Source organism: Muscardinus avellanarius (genome assembly GCF_963383645.1).
Source record: "Muscardinus avellanarius genome assembly, chromosome: 1".
NCBI classification, from domain to species: domain Eukaryota; kingdom Metazoa; phylum Chordata; class Mammalia; order Rodentia; family Gliridae; genus Muscardinus; species Muscardinus avellanarius.
In genome coordinates this window covers 105,001,980-105,024,858 of record NC_137786.1, presented here as the reverse complement: position 1 = coordinate 105,024,858, position 22,879 = coordinate 105,001,980, and the positions used below count along the sequence as shown (strand labels likewise).

The 22,879-nt window shown below is 43.3% G+C and overlaps 1 protein-coding gene across 3 annotated transcripts in view; it reads right to left on the bottom strand.

The window, feature by feature from the left end:
* ARHGAP26 (Rho GTPase activating protein 26) overlaps positions 1-22,879 on the bottom strand; it is a gene marked incomplete at both ends in the record, with an annotated part of 441,415 nt that overhangs the window by 293,619 nt on the left and 124,917 nt on the right. For all 3 annotated transcript variants that reach the window (XM_080697772.1, XM_080697773.1, XM_080697774.1), the window contains 4 exons: positions 1,561-1,690; positions 3,046-3,150; positions 11,866-11,976; positions 19,360-19,461. In XM_080697772.1, the coding sequence (XP_080553898.1) occupies positions 1,561-1,690; positions 3,046-3,150; positions 11,866-11,976; positions 19,360-19,461 (448 nt within the window). The remainder of the gene's footprint in view (positions 1-1,560; positions 1,691-3,045; positions 3,151-11,865; positions 11,977-19,359; positions 19,462-22,879) is intronic.

The following is a 22,879-nucleotide window of genomic DNA, read 5'->3' as shown; positions in this document are numbered from 1 at the left end:
TAGTGGAAGTGACTGTAAATGTAATCTAAGAAGTCTGTCTCTCAAAATGATCCGCCAGGGAAAGGGAATCCTTTCAAAGAATCCTCAGTATCTGCCTTGATTTTGAACAACTTAGTATTAGAGGGAGAAGGCATTATCCATCTGCAAGGACCTCAATCAACTTAGTCTTAGGAGTTTATACAGATCACACAGCAGAAAAGAGAGTCAGCTGGCCTTTAATAGTTACAAATGGCATGGAATGACTTGCCATTTGCCAGTGGGAGGTCACTCAGTAAACTTCAAAAGCAATACCTAAGTGTTCACAGTAGGACATCAAGGACAAATGAAAGTGCCAAGCCTGGTGTGGTGGTAGGTGCTTGGGAAGCTGAGACAAGAGGATCCCAGGTTCAAGACCAGCCTTAGCAACTTAGCAAGACTCTCAGCACCCTGTCTCACCCTTTTGAGACCCTGTTTTAAAAGGAAATAAAGCACACCAACAATCTAAACATGTATACTTGTGGGGGGAAAGTTCCAGTAACTGAACTGGAACTGGTTTTATATTGACCAATGTGAGCATCAAGATAAATAGAGTAATAAATTATATCCTACTAAATAAAATACAAATCTGTAATTCATATTAGTAATGAGAATATAAAGAAATGGACAGACAGATAGATGGATGGTCACATGAAGTGGGGAAGGGAGAAAAGAAGGAAAAAAAGGGAGGACATTTCCTTACAGTACACTGAATGGCAACTAATAAACGTGGAAGGAGGGGTAGAGCTGGGAAATCACCATTCTGAAACCATCATGGTAAAAATCGGTTCAGGTAGGGATCGTTAAAGGGTGCTAAGTCAACGGAGGGCGAAGTGATAGGATGGATATTTCTACTTTTCATAAAGTTCAAGTCTTGGGATGAAGGTAGCTGAAAAGAGGGAAAGGTCTGATGGTTTTGAGTTGAAAACAAGATCACCAAATATTAAGTCCACCAAAAGACATGACTACTAAGAGATAAAAAGGTCTAGTGGGGAGAGCGTTCAAGGCCACTCTGCTCATGGTGGAGTATATAATGCTTAAGAGGAGACTGACACTAGAGAAAGAAGAGTGACCACAGAGGCTCAGGTTCCCTGGGGAATTCCCAGTCACCACCAAACACTGTGTCACTGAGAGTCACTTAAATGTAGACAAGGTCTGTGGACATCATCGTTCCCTTTGGAAACTGCATGATAAAATTTCTCTCAGAGGAGCATGGTGGCTCACGTCTGTAATCTCAGTACTTGGGAGGCTAAGGCCAGAGGATCACGAGGCCAGCCTCAGCAACTTAGGGAAATCTTCAGCAACCCAATGTGACTCTGTCTCAAAATAAAAAAATAAAATAAAAAATAAAAAGGGCTGGGGCATAGCTCAAAGGTAAAAATGCCTCTGGTTCAATTCCTAGGACAAAAATAAATAAATAAATATCCTCCCTCTCGCTCCCTCCAGCCTGTACTTACAACAGGGGACCAGCACTCCAGGATACCCTCCACCCTGGGGTAGAGGGTGTGAATAGATCTGGGCTGTGGCTGGCAGGAGTGCACTTACGTTTCTCTTGAACGTAGAGGTAGCCTTCCATGGTGTAGGGGCTGATGGTCTTGTGCTCAAGGGGGTTCTCCTTCATCTTCTTCATCAGCGATTCCACTTCTGACCTGGTGCCTTCAAAGCGGTTTCTTGTCTAGGATGGAAAGGATTCTATGAAATCTCTAACAATTCTGAAGATCAACCCAAAAGAATTCTTAGATCTAAAATCAGATAACAGGCATTCAACCCTCTGAGAACTAGGCAAATATTTAAGAAAAGTATACCTTGGCCTTCTAATCCTATATCTGAATGACTCTGAAACTCTAACAACCATCAAAATTACCTAGAAGACTTGTGAAAAGTACAGATGCCCCGGCCTGACTCCTAGGGATCAACTTAGAACCTTTAGGCCCAAAAACATGGACCTTGGACATGCACCCAGCAGTTCTGACTGAGATGGTCTGTGGCCTGCACACTTCAGGACTGAGGTCCTCACTGCTCCAGCCACAGGGAATGCTGCTTGCTGGTAGCTCACAGATGTTTCTTCCTGAGGAGCTGCTATGCTGAAGGCCACACTCTCGCCATGACAGCCTGTGCCCTGGTTCTGTTCACACCCACGTTGAACTGACATACCCCATGGCACTGACAGGCCTCTGCTGCATCGGGCCACAGCTCCACCTCCCCTCAGTCCTCCACACACACTCTCCCACAGGGGTTTTGATGGCATCACCCCCAGTTGACCTGCTGCATGTAAATCCACATTTCACTTGGCCTTCAGAAAAACTGCCTAGGGCAAAGTATGCTTTGTGGAAACTTTTCTGAGACTCTGCAACTTCCAGTTCTCTGAGACAAAAAAGAGAACCCGGAATCCTCCAGTTTTCTAACGGCCATGAAGGACAGCGCATTCAGAGACATTGGGGTCTACTTCCTGCATAGAGCACCTAAACCCGATATGAAAACCAACATGGTCCAATCACACAGTGAAGAAGGTTGGCTGGAGTCCCAGTGGCCCTGACCAAACACTCTAACACGATCCTGTGCACCAAAAAGTCCTGTGTGTAAAACTCAGAAGGCCAGTCAGCCTTTTTACACATTGGACAAGAGCACATCTTTTGAGCTAGGGGCCAGCATGTAACCATCCAGCCCCATCCCCTAAGCACACACTTGAAGGTCTCATGTGGCCAAGCAGCAAGATGTACAGAAGGGAGGCTGGGCTGGGCCGGGATTTCTACTGCCAAAGGAAATCCTGACTCTGTGCTACAGATTTAAAACATAATCAGCAGCAGCACTTCCGAGAACATAAATAGTGTTTTTTAATAACAGAAAAGAGGATGACGGTCTGACCCAGGGCCACCAAGCACTCGCGAAACACCTCCCCTAGCTGCCCTCTATCCCAGGCAGGACCCACATCCCTTACCTCTGTTCCAGCCCACATCCGTGGGCTCTCCGGAAAATAGACCTATATTTTGAGTTTTCCTTTTCTAAACCAGAGAAAAGAAGGCCACTCACATTCTGTATGCTGATGGTCAGCTGAGTCTTGAAGTCACCAAAGTCCTTGGCCAGTTCATAGCCATGGTGATAGAAAGTGAAGAGTCCCTGCAGGAAGGCCAGCAGCTGAAATGAGGGAAGAAAGACAGTTACGTGAGCACCAAAGGAAGGGTGCTGTGCTCGGAGATGTCGACACTGTAGTCTAGAATGTGAAAGTCTAGAACGGATCAGCAATAATGGCAAATATTTCCTGAGCACCACTGAGGTGCTAGCACAGCGCTTTTCCATGCTCTGTCTCACTGAATAGTCACAACCACCTATGACCTAAGCACTACTGTTGATCCATTTTAATGCCAAAGAAGCAGATTCAGAGAGGTTAAGTAACTTGCCCCCAAACACACAATAAGTGGCGGCCAGGATCGGAAGCCAGGTCTCCTTGGCAACAACATCCATGCACTTCTTAGCGTGTACACCTCATCGGCTCCTAAAAACATCATTTCTTTACAAACTAGAGACCAAGGTTCCAGCTTAGTTTCCTCCTAGCACATTGGTAATATCAGGTAATCAAGCAGAAGAGAAATGGAATAAAGAAAGCTGGTGTGTTCCAAGGCTACAGTCTAATGCTCAAGGTCAAGTCAAAGAAAATCATCCAGGTTAGACTTCTGCTAAGTATTTCTGTGTTTCCCTAAACTATAAAGTAAACACTGAGAACACCTTTACTATAATCCCACATTTTCATGTGTGACACGTTTTCCTAAATTCTCATTCCACTCAGGCTAAAAGATAAGTTTACTCATTGTTTGGTCTTGTAGGTTAGTAAATAGCAAAAACATCTGTGTACCACAATTCTTATGACAACCCTTCATATACTAAAAAATTGGCCCCACCCTGAGCTGGACCAGCCTTCACTCCTCCAAAATAAACAATCAAGCTTCCTGTGGTCTTTTCTCTCTGAGCCTAACCCAAACCTCACTGTCCTTATGCCTTCCTGGCCCCTCCCCAGCCCTTCACATCTTTGCCCTGGTTCTAAATTTTGGTCTAGAGGATGGATAGTGAAAAGCTGAGTAAGTAGAAGGGGCAGCAGCTCGCCTGTCTAGGCTCAGGTCTCCACATGTGGGGAGAGCGTCTTCAGCTTCTCAAGGCCATGCACACTTTCCTTTTCCTTTGGGTGCTGGGTTGGACCCTAGGGCTGGCAAATGCTAGGCAGGTGCTCCTCTGCTGAGTGCAGGCCCCGCCCTCTGACTCACACCTTCTTAGTGGTCCACTCTGACCTCCCTGACCTGCCCCTACCACATGTTACACCGAGACACATCTGCTTTGCTTTATTTGTTATCATTGGCATTTCTACCCCTAAATAAACATACCTGTACTTATGCAACACAATCTTATCCCCTCTATTTTCACCAAACTCTCTTTTCCTCAAAGTCAGTTCTAATAATGACAGCAAAGGGATAGAGCTCATGCCACCCAGGGCTGGTAAGTTCCAAGCCAGGTTGGACCCTGAACCCCTAGAGGGTCTGCCTTCAGGTAAGCAACATGCCCAGCCCAGTTTACCAAAAAGCTCTACAGCTAGAAGTCAAACAAAACTCAGATTATAGTGATGTGGTACCTCCACTTCCCAATGCCACTGTCCCCGCATATCTACCTGCATATCTGTCCCCTCAGGTTCTCACAGGAGATGGGGAAGCACACATTGTTGGACCCTCTAGCTATGCAAACAGCTAGTGGCACCATATACATCCCTGACATAAATCAGTGAATGAGTTTAAGTCACAGAGAGTCACCAAAGACTAATAATGGGCTCTTTTCTCCAAAGATGCCCAAAGCTTTGTACTTACTCTAAAATATTTTTCTGAGAGTAAGGCCCATACCTTTCCTTCTAGATGGTTACATTAATCAAGGAGAAGGGGCTCTTCTGACAAACCTCCCTCCAGAATTCACAAAGAAATCTGTTTTTTCCTTCTTCTTATCTCTGCCCTCCCTGAAGACTCAGAATATTGTGCCCTATCGCTTTTCCAATGGGCTAAGCCACCCCCTCTTGAGAATAATATCCGAGATAAGCATCTAAGGTCATTCCTCCTATTAATCCTGACTTTCCCTCACTTAAACCAGGCCTCTCTTGTCCAGTGTAATTAAATATTCTCACGCCTCTCACTAAAATGCCACCCGGGCATGTACACACACACTCCCAAGGCAGTTAGAAACAATCACAGGGGCTTTCACTTCCATTGGTCTAAGGCCTAATTGTCCATTTTTCTACAGGAAATGATTCCTTATATACTGCTATTTCTGACCCACTTTCCCTTCCCTTTCCCTGGTCCTCACACCCCCTCCCTTACACTGCATGAACCTTTGAACTTGTCACCCAGTGGGAAAACCCACTCCTGCTTCACAGAGATGCTTCTACTCAGAGACCAGGAGGAAACACTTGCTGTAGCCCCACTGGGTTATCAGATAAGAGTGGCCAGCTGTCCACTGAACAGCCGCAGAGTCACAGTCTTTCCCTGGCCCCTCTTTACCTTCTTCCCATTGTTATCCTCAGAGAATAACTGTAAGCAAAACCTGTTCCAACTTCCTGGCTGATAGAGAATTTTTCTGTTGTTTTGTTTTTAAGCTAAAATGGAACTGCTTACATTAGTGTTCTGTGTCATTCTGACCTATAAAACAAATTCAGGCTGTTACCATTCACAGAACAGAATTACTACTGTGCTAAACTGTGCCCCCCCCCCAAAAAAAAAGATGTGTTGAAGTCCTGGCTCCCAGCACTTGATAATGTGGCTCTATTTGTAATAGGGCCTACAGAAGTAATCAATTAAAATGACATCATCAGAGTAGGCACTAATACTTTTACCAGAACAACATGAATAACATCCTTAAAAAGGGGAGGGGAATTTGGACACAAAGACAACATATACAGCAAGAAGATGTCCACTTGAGGGTGGAGGACTGGACTGATGCCTTTATAAGCCAAAGAACATCAAAGATCATGGGAAGACCACTAAAACCCAAGAGAGGAAATATCCTTTCTCTAAAAATTACAGAGGAAGCATGGCCCAGCCAACACCTCGATTTCAGACTTCCATCTTCTATTGGACAATAGACTTACTTTTTTTTAACCCACTCACTTGTGATACTTGTTACAGCAGCCCCAGTAAACTCATAAAGCTACCAAGACTCATTACTCATGCAGCAAAGAGGATAGACAACAGTAGTGATGACACACAAGATGCTAAGCAGGGTCCCTTTAACTCATCTTTAACAGGGGAATAATAATGATATCTACTAGTGCATGGATGGGGTGAAGGTTAAGTCTAATCATCTATAGAAAGGGCTTAATAGTGGGTTACTGCCAGGAGCTGTTTCACAAGAGGGAGATATAAGGAGACTGTGTTAGAAGATGCTCAATGTCCAGGCCAGATGGGGGAGGAGGCCCAGGTCAGGATGCAAGAGACAATGGGGAAATAATTATGGCTTCAAATGGGACAAAAGAAAGGGAAAGGAAACCACACAGCACCAAGAAATACCGAGGAGGGGAAACTCAGGATGTGGTGTCTGATAGAACAGTTCTCCGTAGCACTAACTTCCAATTATGAAAACTCTGTGAACAGAGGGAACACAGCATTAGCTTCGTGGAGTCAGTGCTATTATCTATAATCCACATCTCTGGAACATTTGGTACCTTGACAGAAATAAAGACTTCTAGTGTGTGTGTGTGTGTGCGCGCACACACACACACACACACACACACACACACACACACACACAATGTTTACATTTGTTAGATCCCACAAGTCTAATTTTTCTTCCTTGGAACATTAAACCTTTATTTATTTTTCTGACAGTCAATACTATTCTGGCACTTGAAGTTACTTTCTAAGAAACAAATGAACATGGTCAATGTGCATTGAAGTTCCTTGAAAAGCTGGAAGATTCCTCTGACTGCAACTAACACCCAAGTCCCAACCAGCAACTGAGTTCAACAGATTTCATGCTGGCTTCCTTTCTACCTGTAAGCAATCAAATGCTGCTTCATAGAGTTTAAGAGCAGACCATTCTGGCTCCATTATTTACTAGATGTGACATCAGACAAGGTCACAGCTACATGTGTTTCCATTAACTCATCTGAAAGTAGGGATTAAAAACAGTATCTACCCTCAGAGATGTTATAAGGATTGAAGGCCATAAATGTAGAAAGGACACAGCATAGTACATCATGTGGTTTCAACTAAGATCATCAATTGTTATTTCATGCCTTTCCTTTATCTAGGTGAATGACTCCATCTACAAAGGGCAGCAGAATGACCTGAAGGCCGTACTAAAGCAAACACCATGGCACCCTGCTCTGAAGTGTCAAGACTAGGGTGGACTGAGATGCATTTCTAACATCTTGATTACACCCAGCAATCCCCCCTTATCCACAGGAATATCTTCTAAGATCCTCAGATACCAGAATCTGCAGAGGTCCTATCCCTATATATGCTGTTTCTTCTTGTATAAACATACCTATGATAAAGTTGAATTTATAATTAGGCACAGTAAGATTAACAATTTCAATAATAAAACAGAAGAATTATAATCAACATGCTATAATAAAGGTTCTATGACTGTGGTCCATCTGTCTTCTCTCTCATGATATCTTACCCTCACCCTTGCTCTGGTAATGATGTGATGCGTACGTGAGCAGATGAAGTGGAGTGTCACAGCAGCACCGTGGCAGGGTGTTAGGCTACTGTCAAGGTTACTTACACACAAGCACTTGACACCACAGATACCACAACAGTCAACCCAGTGACCGGGAAGGACACTAAGTGACTACAGGCAAGTAGCATATACAGTGTGATTGGTATATTCAAGTCCCAAGCAGGACAGAAAGGGATAGCATGGCATTTCATAATGCTATTCAGAATGACACTCGATTTAAAATTTAAGAGTTGTTTATCTCATTTGCTATTTTTGGACCACTGTTGACAGTGGATCAATGAAACCTCAGATAATGGAGGATGCTCTTCCCCCATCCTCAGCTCCTTACTCCACTGACTTGCCTAGAAGCTGGGCTGACTGGGCATGGTGGCACATGCCTGTAATCCTAGTACTTGGGAAGCTGGACAGAAGGATCACAGGTTCAAGGCTAGCCTCAGCAACTTAGCAAAACCCTATCTCAAATTAAAAAATAAAAAGGGCTAGATGTATAATACAGAGGTAAAATGCCCCCAGATTCAATCCTCAGTGCCGGAAAACCAAAAAATTTTTCATTTGATATTTTTGGACCACAGTTTATGGTGAGTAAATCAAACCATAGATAACAGAGAACTGTCTTCCCTAACCCCAACTCCTTAAGCCACTGACTTGCCTAGACGTTGGAGTATTTGGAGATAAGAACTTCCATAGTAAATCAAAGGTCAAAGCCAGGCGTGGTGGCACACGCTTGTAATCCCAGCATTTGGGAGGCTGAGACAGGAAGATTATTCAGGTTCAAACCCAGCCTCAGCTACTTAGTGAGGCTCTTTGCAACTCAGTGAGACCCTGTTTCCAAATAAAGAATATAAAATAGGGCTGGGGATGTAGCTCGGAGGTAGAATGCCCCTGGGTTCAATCCCCAGTACTGGAAAAAAGAAAAGAAAAGAAAAGAAAAGAAAAGAAAAGAAAAGAAAAGAAAAGAAAAGAAAAGAAAAGTGAAGGTCAACAGGCATAATGTCATATGCCTGTAACCTCAGTACTTGGAGGGGCTGAGACAGAAAGATCATAGGTTCAAGGTCAGTCTCAGCAACTTAGTGGGACCCATTTAAAAATAAAAATGAAATAGGGCTGAGGGGTGTAACTCTGAGGTAGAATGTCCCTGGGTCTGATCCCCAATACAAAATTTAAAAAGGAAAGTGAAAAGCAAGCATCTGGACCCTATAGCCAACCCCTTCAACTTAACTTTGGGTAAAAGTCTATCACTTTTTCTTTGTCATAATGTGAGCCTAAAACCTTCTTTCTTTTTAACTTTCCGGGTGTCTCACTGTATGACCTGAACAATATTTGCAAACTACAATGCCTTTCTGCTCCTTAAACCTCCCGGCACTTCCTTATCGTCTCTCCGACCTGCCACTGACCTGCTTGCTACGTTGACCAGCTCTCCACAGCAGACCTCTTGCTTCCTCAGCAAGGTTGTGAGTGCCTCAGCCACAATGCTGGGATGTCAGCGTTTTCCATCAGAGTCAGTGCATACATGCTTTTACACTTACCAGAAGTATTTATACTAAAATATGGAGGCCTGCTTAATATAGGCATCTGACTCGTGTTCTCAAAAGTAACTTTTCACTGGTCCCTAATTGGTTTCTGTTCAAAGCACCTCACAGGAATTAACTCGGTCACTCCTCACAGCATATTTATAAGGTAGGTGATACTTTAGCCCCATTTTATAGATGAGGAAAGTAAGACTCTAAGAAATTACTTGCCCCAAACTGGGATTTAAATTCAGTCAGAGTCCTTAATTACAGTGCTACTGTCTCTTAGAGTAAAAACTCCCTAAAAAACTAAAATACTACTAGAGAATGCCAGGAAATGGAATGGTTAAAAAAAAGAAAAGAAAAAAAGAAAGAGGAGACACAAGAAAGGAAGGAGGAGGAAAGTCCAGCCAGATGAAAAGCCATCCTGCCAAGTCCAGCCCAGAATAACTGGAGCTCACATACGTGTGAGCAGTGACTGTCTCCTGTGTGTGAGGTCGTATGGCTGTCACTCAGCAAAAGCTACCAGATGCGATACCTAATTCACTATTAGTATTTGGGAGACCAAAGTAAAAAGGAGGAAAAAGGCAATTGGCAATAAACTTAAGAAAAGTAAGCAATTATCGAAAAATACTGATCAATGTATACATAAGGATTAATAGATTTATGCTGTCCTTTTGTCTAGAACTTTTAATAAAAACAAATAAAAATAATGCTAAAAGTGAGCTCTATGTGACAGCATTGAGTTCCTTCCCTGGCCACAGGACAGGCAGCTTCTGTGACCCTCTGACTGAAGTGCTGGCTTCAATCCCGTGGCCCCGAAGCAGGAGAACGAGCCAGCTTCCTGCGACACTCGTGCTCAATTCCAACAGGCCTCACAGGAAGGGAAGTTTCACCTGAGACAGTGACCAAGACCACTGCTGGACAGGAAGTTGGATCTACGATTTCCAGTATTCAGATAAAAAGATGGAAGCAATAAAGAATTTAAGAAATCTGTCAAAGGAGATATCTGGAACAGACTCCCAAGATCACAGACAAATTCCAAAGTTCATTGAAGTCTTGATGAAAATACTAAAAAGTGTATGTAGCTAAAAAAAAAAAAAAAAAAAAAAAAAAAAAAGACACACAGAACACGCTTTACAAAAAAAAAAAAAGGCATTTTTTTTGCACCAGGGATTGAACTCAGAGGTATTCTACCTCCAAGCTATGCCCCCTGCCCTTTTTGGATTTTTTGGCAGTACTGGGCAGGAGCATTCTACCTCCAAGCTACATCCCTAGTCCTATTTTTTATTCTTTATTTTAAAACAAGGTCTCACTAACTTGCGGAGGGCCTCACTTAGTAGCTGGGGCTGGCTGCAAACCTGTGATCCTCCTGTCTCAGCCTCCCAAGTACTGGGATTACAAGCATGTGCTACCACGCCTGGTTCCCTTTCATGTTCTGAAACAAGGTTTCACTAAGTTGCTGAGGCTGTCCTCAAACCTGCAATTCCCTTGTTTCAGCTTCTCAAGTACTGGGATTACAGACATGTACCACTTTCAAGTTTGTTTCAAATTGTTTCAAGTTGTTTCAGCTTCTCAAGTACTGGGATTACAGACATGTACATCTTTCTTTGGGAAGGGGGAGCAGTTCTAGGATTGAACTGGGGCCTCATGCATGCTAGACAGGTACTCTACCTCTGATTCACATCCCCAGCCCCAAAAGTGGTCATTTTATTTTTAGTTCCTTATAGTTTTATCTTTATTGTTTAAGAAAATTGCCCTTTCTTAAGCCTAAGTCGGTCAAAATCTTATTTTTACAAAGATTCCAGACTCGAGCCTAAATCAAAGGCTGATTTTAGTTGAAAAGCCCAAGGTCTACAAGAGATCTAAATGGAGATCCATGTACCATTTTGCTGTTTCCATGAAGTTTTCTTGCTGTGGATTCTGTACACGGTGACACCACAGCAGGGCGGAGCAGCACCACCTCTGAACAAAACCACAACCACACCAGTGGCCTACAGTCCAGCTTCTGCCCACAGTGAAATCCTTCACACCCACCGGGACACTGCCCAAGTTGCAATTCCATCATGGTCCCCTCAGCAGAATCTCTAAGCTGCTCTGGTTACAAAGCATCTACCATAAGAAAGAGCTTTACATAGCTAATCTTTAACATCTGAATGAGCTAAGAAGGGGCTCTGAGCCCAGGGGTAAGAAAAGAAGGGCACCACATATATTCGGCTATTTCCTCTGCTTCCTACTATTGTGGATTATTTGAAGGACAGGGAAGGGGTAGGAGAAAAAAGGAAAGTGAAGTTGTGATCACTACTTCATAGCAGGATGAGAGCACCTCCCCTCTGCACTCCCACACAAACCTCTACCCGGAGACCAAATACCCCAACACCAGGTGGCTAGGGGAAGGGACCACTGCTGAGCACCCTATCTCCATCACTGAGGATGCACCGGAACAGCTGCGGGGGAGAGTCCAGGGAGTCTGACTGACAAGGCAGTTTCTTAGCAGAAGGCACAGCATCAGGGCTGGTCAACCTCTCTGTCAACAAGGTCGACAGCATTTTGTAACCTAAAGGTAGCTGGAATGAAAGGTGAAGGTTAGAGTGTGACTACATTATTAAGACATCTTAGTACATCTACTTACAGGCTCTACAAACTCAAACATCTTTCTTTCTTGGACTTCCTGCACTTTGAAGACGTACTCCAGGGATACTTCGTAGAAATGCTGCCGGACTAGGTCCACTTGACTGTCAGCCTACAAACAAGATGAGATTTAAGAGAAAATTCAAATCACTGTCTAAGGAGTACACTGAACAAGCAGGAAAAAAAATCTCTGGATATGATTTTTTAAACCAAATAGCACAATACAGAAGATGGTTTTTAAAAATCAAATAGGCATGAGACAGAAATAAAAATGACAACGGCTAATTTTAACTTTGTGCCAGGCACTGTATCTATAGCTGTCTATACATTATTTAATCCTCATTTATTTGAATTTAATAATCTCCATTAAATTCCTACACAAGAAGTTATCTTTAATTTGCAAGAGGAAAATAAAGTCCACTAACACTTCCACTAAATAGCCTAAGGTCATAAGCTAAACAGAGTAGAGCTATGATTTCTATTTTGCTGCCTCTGCCTTGAAGACCCTTGATTGTTTTTTCTTGTGGTTTTTTTTTTTTTTTTTTTTTTTTTTTTTGTGTGTGTGTGTGTGTGTGTGTGTGTGTGTGTTATTGGAGTTTGAACCCAAGGGCATTCTGCCTCTGAACTGCATTCCCAGCCCTCTTATTTTTTAGGTTGAAATAGGGTCTCACTAAGTTGCTAAGGGTCTTGCTAAATTGCTGAGGCTGGCCTTGAATCTGTGATCCACCTGTCTCAGCCTCCCAAGTACTAGGATTATAGTCATATGCCACTGCACCTGGCTCATTGTTCATTTGTGTGTGTACGTGTGTGGGGGTCTGGGGATGGAACCCAGAGGCATCTGACCTCTGAGCTACACCCCCTGCCCAATTTTTTTATTTTTTATTTTGAAACAGGGTCTGACTGAGTTGCAGAGGGCCTCACTAAGTAGCTGAGGCTGTCTGCAAACCGCGATTCTCCGGTCTCAGCCTCCCAAGCGCAGGGATTACAAGCGTATGCCACCACACCCAGCTCGTTAATTTTTTTTAAATACTTTTAAAAAGTGGTAATATATTCAAAGTAATATATTAATACATACACTCATTGTTCTTAAACCACCAAATTCTACTATCACCCTGTACCCTGAGGGAAACCTGGGCTCCATGGATCAGCAGATTTTTTAGAGTGAAAAAGAAAACCTTAGGGCTGTCCTTATTGCTTCCTTCCTCATCAGCAAAACAGACTGTTAAAGGGCAGGGAATCCCAAAATAGGGCATTTTCACATGAGTCCCAAGTATTTTGTTTGTGACAAGTTTATCCCAAAGAGGGTAATGGCATTGCTCCCTCTGGCTCCTGCTTCTCCCTGGGGGCAGACATTTCCAGGACAGGCCCAAAGTGGGTACAATTAAACCACAGATCTGGGATCTGGAACCCAGGGGAGAAAACGAGTAAGGACTCATCTGAGTAAGATGTGATGTTCAAGAGCTGCCAACCTTCCGCTCCTAACCTTTCCATGTGTAGCTATGTCCTCTCATCCTTTCAAAGCAGGAAGTTATACAGATGGTTACATTTCAAATAGGAAACACTAGTGATTACGATTTTTATATAAATGAATATAAATGATTATAGGAAACAAAACACTATTTTTCTTAGATATGGAGCAGAAGTAGTTTTTTAACACACTCTACTAAGATAAACAAGGCTCCCCAAAGTATATTCCTTTCTTGTTCCTTTGTCAAGATTTCTGCAGAAGAAACTTAGGACAGACTCTTACTTCCGTTATTCTAAATATGGTACACTAGTACCATATTTAGAATAACTAGTACCCATCCTGGAATGGGTAGATAATTTCATAACTTGCCCTGTTTCAAAGCACAGTAGGCATTTAAAAGGTTAAAGCAGCCGGGCGTGGTGGCGCACGCTTGTGATCCCCGCGCTTGGGAGGCGGAGACAGGAGGATCGCGCAGGTTTGAAGCCAGCCGCGCTGGCTTAAGAGACCCTGTTTCCAGATAAAATATAAAATAGGTCTGGGAGTATAGCCTGGAGGTAGAAAGGTTCCATCCCTAGTACCACCCAAAAAAAAAAGGTTAGAGCAGACTGTGCAGAGCCTGCAGAGTTGGCATAATAATGAAGAACCCAGATCTCCGAATTTACAGACCCCTGGACTTAAGGGGGGCACTAAAAAGTATGAGTATCTATAAATTGGTGATGTCAGATTGGCCCGTCCTGGAACAGAAAGAAAGCCAATAATGCAAAAGCAAGCCACTGCCCCATCAGCATGGCAATAAGATAAAAGGACTGGATAAGACAAACCTTCTCCAAGATCCTGAGGCCAGGAAGGGACCAGTGTTCTCCACTGCACTGCAGTCCTCTCTACTGTGGCACTTTCCTTGTATTTTTTTTTCTTCTACTTCTAATAAATTCTACTTAAGCTTTGAAATTAAAGGGTGGCCCAGCTCATTTTTCGAAATGGGCAGAGGACAAGAACCCATGATCCAACACAATGGCACTGAAGTGGAACACTACAGCATCTTAAGAAATTAGCAAATCACCCATTCGACTATCATGGGCAAAAAGAAACTTCCCCTCAGAGCTGCATTCCCTGGTCTCTTCCCCTGACTTCTCTCCCTGCCCCATCTCTGTATAGCAATCTGAATGCCTTCCTTAAAATCTAAATCAGATGGTCTCTCGGCCTCTTTCAGGCCTTCCCCAGGCCTTGCATGTGTGTACAAGACCCTGGGTGATCTGCCCTCCCCTTGGGTTCCCCTCTTCCTATGTTAATACACCCTCCCTGTGCTCGCACATTCTGGACTCTTCCTGCCTTCTAACGCTCCAAACCTCTCTCTTGCCTAGAAACTTTGCACTATTCCTCTGACCTAAAAACCTCTTCCTCTAAATAATTTTTTACTTCAGTACACAGTAAGAAATATTTTTTACATTATAACCCAGTAACTACACGCAAGTTAAGTACAGTGCACACATTTTTATTCTAGCCTACTCTTTTTTATGACCCAGTAATTGCGATTTTTATTTCATATCCACAACTTGAAGACTGTCCTAGACTTTCACTCAACTTGTACCTCCTTATCCTCTGGGCTCTTCAGAGAAGCATTCATGAACCATGTTGTCTTAAAGAGGTTTCCTCTGGGATTCTCAATCATTATCTCCCAATTTATTTCCTTATCACTCTGTGAAAGTTTCATTTACTCCTTTCTATTTCTGTGTTGCCTACTAGAATATAAAGTCAAATGGAATAGACACTTTATCTAATTTTTCCATTTTTCCATCCCAGTGCCCAGAATGGTGCCTGGCCCACAGAAAGTATTCCGGAGATTCTTGCAGAATGGATGAACTGATCTCTGTGTGACCATCAGTCAGGGATGTCCCTGCAGTGGCCCAGCACTAAGAAGAAAACTGAAATTCAATGCATTTACAAAGGGAAAAATGAGAAATCCCAAGTAGAGTGGTACATAGACTCTACCACATCCTTAGACTCTACAGTGAAGTCTTAAGTCACGATGCCAACCCACTTGGCAGACACTTGTTATACTTTGGATATACCTTGGGCATGTCCTCCAATGTCCATGAGGTAGTTAGTGTGACTGTATTGAGAGGTGGTATGAAACCTTTCGCATGAACTTGAAGCTCTGCTTAAAAGGTTAAGTCGTTTTCATGGGACTCTACAGTTAGTTCTCTCAAGAAAGGTGTTATAAAAGTATAAGGCTGGTCCCTCCCTGTTCCCTGGCTTCCTGTCTTGCAAGAACTGGTGTTGTACTGTTTGAACTCCAAAACTGCCAAGCTAAATAAACCTCTGTTCTTTATAAAGTATAAATCCTCGTGTTTGTTGTTGTAGTAGTAGAAAACTGACTGATACTTCACCCTAAACCGTGTATCTGTTAAGCTGTTAAGTCTTCCAGCTTGATCAGACCCATTAATCATTCTGAGCTTCTTGTAAAAGAGACATTCTCCAAGAATCTAAGCATCATGAAAGTGGATCCTTCATTTCATGCCTCACAAAACACCTAGAGCCTTAACAGACTTTTGCAGAAGTGTCCAACGAATATTAATTGAATGAATACATAGTGGGTTCAATGCAACTTTCTGGCCATTAAAAAAATATTGATTTTTTTAAATTTACCCACTAGATGGCAGTGTCATTCCACATTGCTGCCCTGTAATTTCTACCTCCGTGGATTTAGGGATGAGTTCAAATGTAAAAGTATTCAGTTCAGAACCTGCAATCAGGAAACAATTCTGGATAATCACAGATAGAAGATTTCATCAAATATGTATCAGGTTTTGGATAATGTTGCTAAAAGTTGATTTTTTTAAATAAATGTAAATAAATTGTCACTAAATAGATGGAAAACCTTGAGCAAATCACTTGACCTTTAGGAGGAGCTCAGATCCTTCAAATGTAATTCAAGGAGGTTCTGCTGGATGATCACCAAGGGCCCTCCCTCTCTGCAGTTCTATGTGTATGACATTCTTGCTGATGAAAAGAGCTGGTAGGAATGGAGGCCTCAGGATCCTTCCTGAGAGAAGAGCAAACTAGACATGAGAAAAGGGCTACACACCCACATGCCAGAGCCTACTGGCAGGCTACTGACTAGCTCTGAGCTTTGGTTACCCCACATATAAAATGGAGGTAATATGTGCATCCACACCTCAAAGAAAGGCTGTGAGGATTCAAGAAGATTCCACGTAAAGTCCTTAACATAGTACTTGGGGCTCAAATATGCACTCGATAGATGTTTACTGATATTGTCCTCATGATCAGTGGTAATATATTGCTGCTGCTGCTGCTTCTAGACACTACCTGCCATTCAGTTCAGGTATAGCTGAACAGCAATGCTTAAGAACTGACCTGAATAGATCAGGACTTGTTAAAAAAAAATAATGTAGCTCAATCCTTGCCCTCAAAGTAGTGAGAAGGCATGAATGAGCAAAAGACAGGGACACCAAGCACTGTAACAGATGCATAAGGAAAAACATCCACTGAGAAATCCAAGTGGTGGAGCCAGTGATGGTGCTGTCCCCCGTGGGTAAAGGCAGTCGAGGGAGAATACTTTAAATCTGTGCAGTACCTATAGTATGCTTTCTCGTTCATGAAATCGTCAGGACAGGTATTTTATGAGTATTTTGCAAATAAAGGAACTAAAGCTCAGAGTCAATCTAATTTGCCCCAGGTCACAGAGTGAATGTGCAGCAGGGTAGGTCTTGAAGGAAGGTACCCTCTTTGGCAGTCCAGTGTGCTGGTACCTTCACTGTAATACTTCCAGGGAGATGGTGTTGGAGTGGCCCTACATAAAAACATTAGATTCAGCCTGAAATAAGTGAACAGTATCCAGGCTTGGAGAGAACAGACTCACAGGAGGAGCACCCTCACCCCGAGGAGCACACACCTACAGGTACCAACAGGGGCAGGTGCCAGACCATCACACACCTGCTCAGATATTAATACCCACACTAATTGTTCATGGTCACGCTAACCACAATGTATAACATGTAGAAACTGCAGAACTGGATGGCTCTGGTCATTGTTGGCCATAGCCAGAAACAGCTTTCCTTAAATATAACTTTTTTTTTCCAAACTCTAAATGTCAATGTTGGAAGAATAAGAAATAAGAAGTGAAGGTATTAGGACAGATCCTAAATGAGGTTACATATTTATCGGGAACAATCCACATGGCCCTGGTCATCTTCTAGCATGTATATCCCCACTTTGAGTTGAGGTCTTTATCACCATTCAAAGAACTGGTGTTTAGTGGGAGTTTGGTTTGGTTTGGTTTGGTTTCACAGTACAGGTGATAGAATGCAAGGCCTTGTGCATGCTAAGGAAGTACTCTACCATGGAGCTACATTTCCACTCAGGAAATTAGTTCAAATACTCATTTCAAAGCATAGATGCCTGAGAATACCACATTCCTATCTGACATGTGCACTGGACTCCAACAGCTCCTGAGTTACCTTCCCCTTTCAACCTCTGACTCTACTGTCTTCATTGACCTTTCATCTGACCTAAGTACTCACATGGTATCTGCTCAAAATGAGGGCTAGCCTGAAAAAAATGTAAGCAATTTTAATTAAATAAAATAATTCTTATAAAGCCAAATTTCCACTAGGAAATTGCCCTGTCTCATCCAGAAACACCCATGAACTACGGGAAAATGGTGAAAGTTCCAAGGGTACAAAATGAACTTTTATTTGTAAAAGAAAAGTCTTGTTTTTCTTTTTACAAAGACACCCATACAAATCCAGAAGAACCAGGAGCAGGTCAAAGGATACTCGCTTGAAACAAGGTCCTAAACTCAAAATATATGTCTGATAATAAGACACCATGGGAAAGGAAGCGAGGGAGGGACAGAGATTGAATACTTGGTACTAGAGATTGAATCCAGAGGCATTTTACCCCTGAGCTATATCCCCAGCCCTATTTTATCTTTTATTTTGAAACAGGGTCTCACGAAGTTGATGAGCACCTTTGCTAAAGTGTCAAGGCTATCCTCAAGCCTGCCATCCTCCTGTCTCAGCCTCCCAAGTACAGGGATCACAAGCATGTGTCACCATGCCCAGCTGGAATAATTTTAAAAATCAGTATTAAGAGCCGGGCGTGGTGGCGCAAGCTTGTAATCCCCGCGCTTGGGAGGCGGAGACAAAAGGATCATGCAGGTTCGTTGGGAGGCAGAGACAAGAGGATCATGCAGGTTCGAAGCCAGCCTCGCTGGCTTAAGACACCCTGTTTTAAAAATATATAATAGGTCTGGGAGTGTAGCCCGGAGGTATAAAGGCTTCCAGGAACCCCAGTACCACCAAAGAAAGAAAGAAAGAAAGAAAGAAAGAAAGAAAGAAAGAAAGAAAGAAAGAAAGAAGAGAGAGAGAGAGAGAGAGAGAGAGAAAGAAAGAAAGAAAGAAAGAAAGAAAGAAAGAAAGAAAGATCAGTATTAAGAATGGCCCAAGGTAGCTGGGTGTAGTGGTACACACTTGTAATCCCCACGCTTGGTAGGCGGAGACAGGAGGATGGCGCAGGTTCGAAGCCAGCTGCACTGGCTTAAGAGACCCTGTTTCCACATTTTAAAAAGTATAAAAATGGGTCTGGGAGTGTAGCCCAGAGGTAGAAGGGTTTCCAGGAACCCCAGTACCACCAAATAAATAAATAAATAAATAAATAAATAAATAAATAAGAATGGTCCAAGGTTTCAGACACTCATTGTAAGTCATTGCTACAAGGCAGAAAGTAACAAGCTAAGGAAACAAGAATGAGGCCAAGGGAGACAGACAGCAAGACGTCTTAGCTGCCCCCCAGGAGCTGCTGGTCTTGGCCAATGGTGTGTTCCTCCACCAGGGGCAGGCCGCAGAGCAATCCAGGGCAGGCTGGGGCGGGAGGCCGTGCAGGCAGTAGATAGATGAAGCATACGGACAGAGCTCCTGGTTTCCAAAGTCTCTTCCAACCCAGTACATATCCACAGTACCGGGTAAAAATTAAAAACTTTGTCCAGATATCTATCAAGCTTCTTACCTCCTGGAGCTGAGATTCCTTCTTTTTGGAAGACAAATTCAAGTGTTTTTCTAAGATGCCACAATACTTCTCCGTCTCTTTATCATACTTCTTTTTGGCTTCCTGGGGGGGGGGGCAAGATAAAAGTAATAGGTTGCAGGAATGAGTAGCTCAGTCTCTTGAGACCTTTGCTCCTCTTCACAGCTTCCTAAACCCCCAACACAGAACAGCAGATGACACAGCCCATACTCTTCAAATAGTAACATTAAGCTGTAAGCGTGTAATTACACGCTTGTAATCCCCGCACTTGGGAGGCGGAGACAGGAGGATCGCGCAGGTTCGAAGCCAGCTTCGCTGGCTTAAGAGACCCTGTTTCCAAATAAAAATATAAAAATAGGTCTGGGAGTGTAGCCCGGAGGCAGAAGGGCTTCCAGGAACCCCAGTACCACCAAAAATAAAAAATAATAAAAATAATAATAATAATAATAATAATAACATTAAGCCATGTAACCATCCCACAGCCCCACAGGTTGGAGCTATCGTCTGCCAGTATAGATAGCTATTGTCTACCTGCACAATCCCAGAAACAAGGTAAATGCGGTACTGATCAGAGGCAAAGCCAGAACTCCACCTTCTGAGAACTTCAACTGTAGGAGCAGGGGTGTGGCTCAGTGGTGGAGGACCTGCTCAGCATATTCCCCACAAGCCCCCAAAATGAACTTCCACTGTGAAACCAGTTTCTGCTTTCTAACTCCTGCGGACATTCAAAGGTGGGAACAGTGAGGAGGTTACCTATGAGGCCAATGAAGGAAGACCGGCCTCCAACTTGAGCTGGCCAAGTCTAGAACGGGGCTGGATGGAACCTTAACGGTGTTCAAGCCTTTCTCCTTACTACAGAGACCCAACTGACCCTTGATGCCATAATACCACACACGAGGTCTGTGCTGTGGAATAACTTAAAACAGAGGTGAAGTCTTCACAAATGCACTCATCACGACACCACTGAGTACAGCAAAACAAAACAAGACAAAAAAAAAAAAAAAAAAAAAAACACAAACCAAGCTGAAGCACTCCTGGTAGAGTTAATGATAAATGAAGCATGGGGCATACAGCCAGGAGTCACAGCAAATGCCCGTAATCCCAGCACTTGGGAGGCTGAGACAGGATGGCACGTCTGAGACCAGCCTCAGCAATTTAGCACTTAGTAAAGCCCTCAGGAACTTAGTGAAACCCTATTCCTAAATAAAAAATAAAATAGGGCTGGGGTGTAGCTCAGGGGAAGGATGGTCCTTGTTTTAATCTTTAGTATTAAAAAAGCAAGGTAAATTCCATAAATATAACTATTCAAACAGAAAATTGTTTGATAGATCATGGTCTATTAGAACACTTACTTATAGACAAAATTTGCATGAGTATAAACTTAAATGAAAATACTGTGGTTAAGGAAATAAGAATTTTTTTCTCCCTTTGGAAAATTTTTATTATCCTTAAGTATTGCCTTCAAAATGAAAGAACTATAATAATATACATATTAATCCCTGTTCCCCCACAGTCACTCCACAGAGGTTCTCTTCTTATTCCTCATTTTATATATAAAAAAACTTGGACCCATGGAAGTTAACTTTTTTTTTTTTGATAGTACTAGGGTGGAACCCAGGGGTATTCTACTTATGAGCTACACCTCCAGCTCTATCTTTTTATTATTCTTTATTTAGAAACAGGGTCTTACTGAGTTGCAAAGCGCCTCACTAAGTAGCTGAGGCTATCCGCTAAAAGCATTCCTCCTATCTCAGCCTCCCAAATGCTGGGATTACAAGAGTGTGCCACGACACCTGGCTAAAGAAGGTTAACTTCTAAAACATGGCAGTGAGCTGGACTAGAGCCTCTGTCTCCAAAGCCTACATTCTATGCTTGAGCCACCGTCCCAGGCAGTATCCTCTCCTTGGGGACAGAGGCGAGGGGGCTGGAAGTGAGTTGGCGCAGATACAATTTCCTAGCTCAGTGCACCACTCCTGCTTTTGACCCACACAGAGCTCACCGGAGATATTTCTGTGCACCACTAAGGTCTCTAAGAGCCAAGATTTTTTTCCAGCCAGATAAAAAGGCTCAGAGACTTTTTTTTTTCTCTATTCACTTAACAAATTTATAGTGATCAACCATTCTGCTAGACTCTGCTTTAGGCACTTAGAAACACAACATAGAAGTGGTCCTGCCTTCATGATGGGTGTGTGCTAACAGGAAACAAACACCACAACCCGTAAACAAATAAGCAGCTTAAGTACAGGCTGCTGCAACCACTACAAAGGAAACAACTGGTGAGGTCACAGCGATGCTTTCAAAGGGGGCTCAGGAAGATGTGAGTGAAGATCTGCCGCACATGTGAAGGGGCAGACTGGAGCCTTTTGGAAGCAGAGGATAGAAAGGCTCTTGGGCAGAACACTCAGAGCTGGGACGCCATCATCCGAAGCCCAGCAAGCTCCTGCATGCATCTGGTCAACAGCAAAATTCAAAGACTCACAGAGTGGGTGGGATTACCACAGACTCATTCAGTTGATATAAATCCGTTTCAACTAATCTGAATCTGTTCCTGTAAATCTGAATCTAGCTTTGATGACGACTAGGAGAGGAGAACTACCAAACATACAGACTTAGGCAAAGACAACGCTGAAGGGAAACATTGCTCTTTCACCTCTGAAGAAGGGACGCAAGCGAACTCTTTTCCCCAGAAACCAGAAACTCTGAGCTGGGCTCCAACTCCAGTTCACACTCGCATACGCCCCCTCCACCAGCCTGTCAAAGCCCCCAAAATGGAGAGCCCAGGGGTCAGCACAGTCCAGCTGGCCAGAGGTGAGGAAAGGCCAGGGAACATGACTCACTGGTGTTCTGCGACTCTGGCAACGCAAGCCTCCACATTCCATGTTCAAGAGGAGAGCCAAAATTAGAGGAAAGGGGAAAGAAATGAGAGCCAAGGAAGCAGCTTCTGTCCAGAGAAAATAGCAACGAGACTGCAGGAATACTCTAAGAGCCGGTGAGGCCTTAGGATGGGAAGTGATAAGACTCAGCTACTCGGGACACAAGAGGGTATCACCTTCCAGAAAGGCTGCTGTGGGTGGCCAAGTGGACCATGGACAAGCCAGGACCCTGGATTATCCCCAGCCCTGCAGAGACCAACTCAAACAAAGCCCTGTCCCTCTCTACAGGACACAATTTCCCTGACTATAAGTTGAAGATGGCTACAAGAAATAATTGCTCAGATTTCATTTTTCAGCTCAAAGATTATATTACATATTAAGGATAAGAACACGCCCTCCTCATAGGACTATTAGGATTAAATGAGATAAAGCACGTACAGTGCTTAGCAAAGCATCTGAGGTGTGAGTCACTGGCTCAATGAATTTCAATCACGATTATAAGCTCATCACCTATACCCACCCCTCCTCATGAAGAACAGCACTTGCTGCCCAGGTCCCAGGTTGAATTATGTATGCATTAGTTGGTATCTTTCTGTCTCACATCTTTCTCTCCAGCCACACCATGAGTA